Source organism: Gavialis gangeticus, unplaced genomic scaffold (genome assembly GCF_001723915.1).
Source record: "Gavialis gangeticus isolate Ggan-Ray unplaced genomic scaffold, GavGan_comp1, whole genome shotgun sequence".
NCBI classification, from domain to species: Eukaryota; Metazoa; Chordata; order Crocodylia; family Gavialidae; genus Gavialis; species Gavialis gangeticus.
This window is the reverse complement of record NW_017729031.1, coordinates 40138170-40144169: the sequence shown is the minus strand read 5'-3', so window position 1 is coordinate 40144169 and position 6000 is coordinate 40138170. Positions and strand designations below refer to the sequence as shown.

The following is a 6000-nucleotide window of genomic DNA, read 5'->3' as shown; positions in this document are numbered from 1 at the left end:
TTCCCATCGATCACTAGGTCGCCGATTAGGTCACCCCCAGTAGCCAGTACCAGGTCGAGCAGCACTTTGCCTCTTGTTGGCCCACAGACTTCTTGAGTCAGGTAGAGGTCATCCACGCATGAGAGGAAGCTTTGCGACCGCTTGGATTTTGCTGAGTGATCCTCCCACGAGATGTCTGGGTAATTGAAGTAACCCATGACAACCATGGTCCTGCAGCATGCAGCCTCAGCCAGTTCCCGGGCGAACTCCTGGTCAAGCTTTGGGTGGGAGGTCTGTAGTAGACTCCCACCGTTGTGCCCCTGTGCTGTGTGCCCCTGTGCCATGTTCCCCACGAATTTTAACCCAGAGGGTCTTCAGTCATCCACCCTGGTTGCCAAGATCAACTTGCAGGGACATGTAGCTTTCCTTAAAATAGAGAGCTACACCCCCGCCCCTTTTATCTACACGATCCCTCCTGTACAGGGTATAGCCATCTATACCAGTGGTCCAGTCATGGGTGGAGTCCCACCAGGTCTCTGTTATCCCAGTGACATCATAATGATTTGCACTGGGCAGGAGGACGTGGTTCGTGGCCATTAAATAGTTGCTTCTACCCCTCACAATTATTCAGCATGATTTTACCTTTCCTATTTTAATTTCAAAGGAAACTAAGACCTTGCTTTAGAACTCATGGCCAGATAGGAGAGATGTTTGGGTACTTCTGATAAAGACAGTATGAATGTAGATAAAAATATTACACAGAAAAATGATGCCCTGACTTCCTGTTTCAATGCCACTATGGATACACTGACATCCTGTTTCGGTTTCCATCAAGCTTTATTCAAGGAACATTTTCCCCTTTGGTCAATAAATCTGGCTATTCAACACAAGAGAAATCACTATCCACCAAAGAGCAAATAGTGAGAGAGACATTAAAAAGAGCAGGTACAAGAGGACAGAAATGCTTGTAAACAGCAAGAGAACAACTGAAGCTAGAAGACGCGTTTGAAGACTGAAAAATATGGCAGGAATCACAGAGAAGTTTCTTTCACCAACACGGGCGAAACAGCAAGCAAAACCCTGAGGCTGGGGCTAGCCCGCCAGGACAGAGACAGCCGGCTGGCAAAGGGGGCTGGAGAAATTCCAGAGAGCTCGTGCAGACACTTCTGGATGAGTCTAGATGAAATTCAGCGGAGGTGCATATCTGCATGTACGAAAAGCACATACAACTGAAGCACCTGCATGATTATCCCTAACACTCCTAGTATAGCATAACTCCACCATCTACAAGGCAAACACGAGAGATCTGCTCTTTCTGTCGCAAGGCACGACCTTAATTTAAAAAAAAGAAAAGAAAAAAGCAAACAAAAATACCACTCCATTCATGCTGAAGAGCTGCCAATAAAGAAAACCCAGACCATATGTTTCACATCAATACTGATGCTCTTTCATGCTGCCATTAAGATTCCAATCCATATTAGCGCACGCTTTCAAAAGGAGGCAGTCATACAGAGCTACTGATTTGGAAACACTTGTAATGATTTAAGGCATAATTATTTTGAAAAAAGGTTGAGTATGTTGCTGGAAGCTGTAGTAATGGCTTTTGTAATACAAAAAAACAATATTAAAACAGCATTAGGGAACTGAATTAAAGTCACAAAAGCAAGAAATTTAAGGCTCCTGTTGTGAATGTGTATTGCAGGCTATTGTACGCCAAGGTCCCTGGTGTGTCAGCTGCAGTAACAGGGTGGACTGAGGAGCATTTTTTCTTCTTATCCCCACAAAGTGAGGAAGGCTGTTGTTGTTTTAACCCAGTGACTTTCAACCACGGTGCCACAAAATGTTAGCACAGTTAGATGTGCAAACAGGATTCGCCAGACAACCCAGAGAAGGGTGCCTTGAGTCTAAGCAGGCATCCATTGGGTCTAAAATGGTTGAGAACTACTGTTTTAACCCTTAAAATAAGATGTTTAGAACCCAAGTTGATGAGAAGATTTGATTTACCTAAATTAAGCTTCTACGTACTTATCCCAATGGATCTACTCTTAGTCTCCCTTTCCACCTCATTTCCTCCTTCCTCTGACCTTCCCAGAGCCTCCTCTACCTTTCTCACAGGCAGGCAGCATCCTGCTGTTATCCTCCTTCCAAGCTCATCTCATCATCCCATTCATGTCAGCTGCTGGCAATGTATTTGCTCCTCTTCACCCTAATTAAATCCTAAATGGGTTTTGCTTCTCCTAATCTGCAAAGTGAACAGGATTAGAGAGCAAAAGGCAGTAAACAATGAAAGGCTGGCTGGACGGGCATTCTTTACAGGGAACTCTGATACTGCAGTGAGGGGCACAGTATGAAAGCCTATGTATGAGAGACAGGAGGGACAGAGATGATTAGGACATACTGAAGGGAAAAGTCCTGTCTCCCTCCCCTCTACCTCCCATGCAGAATCCAGAAACACTCTTCTTTCTGGATCACTGACCATTAACAACACCACAAAACCCATAGGAAGTGGCTAGTCCTCAAAGCAGGGGGACACCTGAACACCCCTACGTGTCTAAGAGTTCAAAGTAGATCCACATTTAAAACAGGCTGAACATAACTTCCAGATCCATTCGACTGCACTGGCACCCAGATTGCCTCCACAGTCACTGGTGCAATGCAGTGTTGGTTTTCTTGTGCCACCTCCTGTCCTCCCCTTCAACTCACAGACCACCTCTGCACTGATCTTTAGGGAGAAGCTCCCACTAGGGCTGGGCAGCCCATCACCTTCCACATAGTCAGTGCTCAACTCTGGGTCACTTAAACTTGACCCAAAACAGGCCCTATGTGGGATATTCTCGCTACAACCCCAGTCAGCCACGTAAATTATTTAGACTATAAAACAGAAACCCTTGAAATACACAGCACCCCCCACCCCTTATTCCCCACCATTAATTTCCTCCTTACCCCTCTCCCAGTACAAAACAATCAGTACAGCTTATCTAATGATGTAATTACATATTAAACTGAATGTAGGGCACAAGCCTTCAAAATATGCTGCAGATTTCTGCAGGGAAATGAAATAACTGTACTACAGAAAACATGGGAGGGAAGCTGAGTATGTGGAAGCTGGGTCTGGGACACGGTCTGCCCTAGAGCTGGGCACAGAAATTGTTTCCGTGTTTTGGCGCCCAGGAAGAACTGGAGACTGTGGATGCTGAGAAAGGACTGATTTTTTTGTGCACTACCCCAGGGAATTTTGACAGCCACTGCCCCCTCTCATGATCTCTGCCATGACTTCCAGAGAAGGAATTTAACTTGATGTTTCCCCCAACATCCACATTCACTATTCCACAGTTTAAGTATCCTCTTAAAGGTCTCTTTCTGGCTGCTTGTGGATTAATGCAGCCATCACTGCATTGGTTACATTCACAGGTTGATGACTGTTTTTACTGGCCAACCCATAAAATCCAGGGATACAACTTTTTGTTAGTAGAAATGTTAGAGGCTGGAGTCCAACTATGGAGCAAATTCAATGGAAGAAGAGTTTTGCTGCAACTTCCTTGGCTGACGGGGTCTCCAACAAGAAACCGGGGCCAGCAGTGATGTGGACACGTTCCAACGGACGTGCTGGGAAAAGGACGAGGCGTTTATGGCTTCGCACATACATCATAAGCTGTCTGGGGTAGGTACCGTACTGTGTGGTTTTATAGAGCCTAGCACAATCATGATCGAGTCCTCCGGCAATTACTGGACTAAATACATAATACCCTACCCACAGCAATCTCTCCTGGGAAGTCCTACGTCTGCATGTCCTCCTCCACATAAAGTGTCTGCAGTCACTGCAGACTGGGCCAATGCCATTTTTCTACCTTGGAAAGCTGCCAATGCACCTAAGGAAAGATGTCTCTAACCAGCAATGGCCGGTGAAGCAAAAGAGTTTAACGTTTTGTGTCTTGGTATAACAGCAGAAGAAATTCCATCTCAAATTTCCTTCTATTTATAAGTAAAACCATTTTCCCCCTTTAATTCCCAGTCCTGTAAGCTCCCCTCAGATGCGAGTCACGCTGGGGTCTTTCCATTTCAAGCATCATCGTCAGTATTAAGCTTCTGTGAAGCAAATTTTGCATTCAGTGACATCCTGTGTAATCAAGTTGATTGCCAGAATCTGAGAGAACGTTGGGTTTTGCAGGTACAAATGAGAGTGGAAATGAGGATTTCAAGGCAGTGGGGTTGACTTGTGTCACTGTGAACTAAATTTGGATTTCTGAATTTTTATTTCTGGTGACGATGCAAGAAAATGAAGAAACCCAAGATGACTTTCTGAATCCGGGCTGAATTTAGAAACAAAAAAAAAAGTCTTCCCATTTGCAAAGTTAATCTAGAACGATTGAGATACAGTATCAGTGGACACCACAACTGTTATTTTTACCATAATTCTTTTTAGTCGGTTCTCAGAGCAGAACCGCACGTTTAACAATACTCTTGCCAAGGCCCTGTGCAGAATTCAATTGTGCAGCCACGTAACCTGCTTCACAACTGCCCTTTTTCTTGAATTTCGTGTTAATGTTTTTTTAACGGGCACTTAAATTTTGAGGCATAGTTCTCTCGTCCTCACAGTTGAAATTAAAAAAAACCCTTTGCGATATGAAATGAATGTAAATCAAAATGCAGACAGCTTGATACAATAACTCCAAAAGAAGTGTGAACTGTTCTACCGATTCTGCAAAATGTGTTAACTCCGAAGCCCAATCAGGCTATTTTAAATGTCAGCACTTTAAACTCTTCCATTTTTGAACATGTTACCAGAAACACTGAGCTAATTTGCCTATGCCACATCCCTAGAAAAAGTGACAAAGGGGCAAATGGTTGTGTTCAAGGCTTGCTAGAAGAATTAAGTCCCTCTCCAGATCTAAAATCAATTCCTGTCCATGCCTACGAGTGGCAGACAGAGGATGGGCATATCCACATTGTCTTGGGCTATGCCCAGAAGTGCTGCTGTGAAAAAAAGCCTCACCCACTCACTCTCACTTCATGTGCACCACGTCACCAAAACAGGACGTGTACCTGCTGTTAGAGTGGTGCTGGATGCATCCAGAATCGTTCTCATGAGCAGGCCTGAGGCCAAGCGCTAGAAAGTAGTGCTGGGTGTATGCTGTATGTATACCAAAAGACAGCGACAGCACATTTCTTTGGCCCATGCAGAGCAAAAAAGAGCAAAGAGAGTGAGTTTCACAACAGCACTCACTAGGACCATGTCTGACACGGCACAAACATGCCCAGGATGACTACAAGATTATGCAGAGATAGATATCTGCACTACCCTCAAACTAGCCAGCTTGACTATATGGAGCTGTCTAGCAGTGAGTTTTATCATAGGCTGATTTACTCTGCTTTTTGAAAACCAGGAATATTCAGAGTAGGGTTGGGTATTTGGCCAGTCAAATAAAGTTCAGTCAACTGACTAGTCAAATACTGGTCAAAAATAGTAAAAAAATAAAATGCCAATAGGTCCAATTTAATGCACAGAAAAAGCACAAATTTTCCATTAAGAAATGTGTCAAAAAATAAAAAATCATATTTCTGTCAAGAAAACTAAAAAAAATGTAGTGGGGGGGTGTTGACAAATTGTTATAATCTTTGACTGATCAAAAAATATGCAGTCAATTGACCAGGCAATTGGCAATATTTGACCAGGCCAATTGACCAGCTGGCCCACCCTAATTCAGAGAAGGACTAACGTTAGCTGCAAAGTTCAAGCCAGTGGTCACTGAGGACCAAGGGGTGAATTAATGTGTATTACATGGCTCACAATTCAAGTCTTTTCATGTGCTTCTGAGGAAGAGGAGAGAGGTGTGTAGAAACAGGAAAAGTTTTCATGCACAAGTGATCAGTTTGTCATCTCACCTGATACAATCTCTGAAAGTGAGGATTTGGAATTTTGCTTGTTTTAAATGTGTCAAATGTCTTGCCATCATCATCTTCATGGACCAAACTCATTGAATCAATCAGAGAGTCGACAGCAGACAACTGCTCACCTAAGCC

At 43.8% G+C, this 6000-nt stretch overlaps 1 protein-coding gene across 1 annotated transcript in view; it reads right to left on the bottom strand.

The window, feature by feature from the left end:
* Positions 1-6000, bottom strand: part of XRCC5 (X-ray repair cross complementing 5) — a 93893-nt gene that overhangs the window by 53002 nt on the left and 34891 nt on the right. Inside the window, exon 13 of the mRNA XM_019522646.1 lies at positions 5863-5993. Within this exon, the coding sequence (XP_019378191.1) occupies positions 5863-5993 (131 nt within the window). The remainder of the gene's footprint in view (positions 1-5862; positions 5994-6000) is intronic.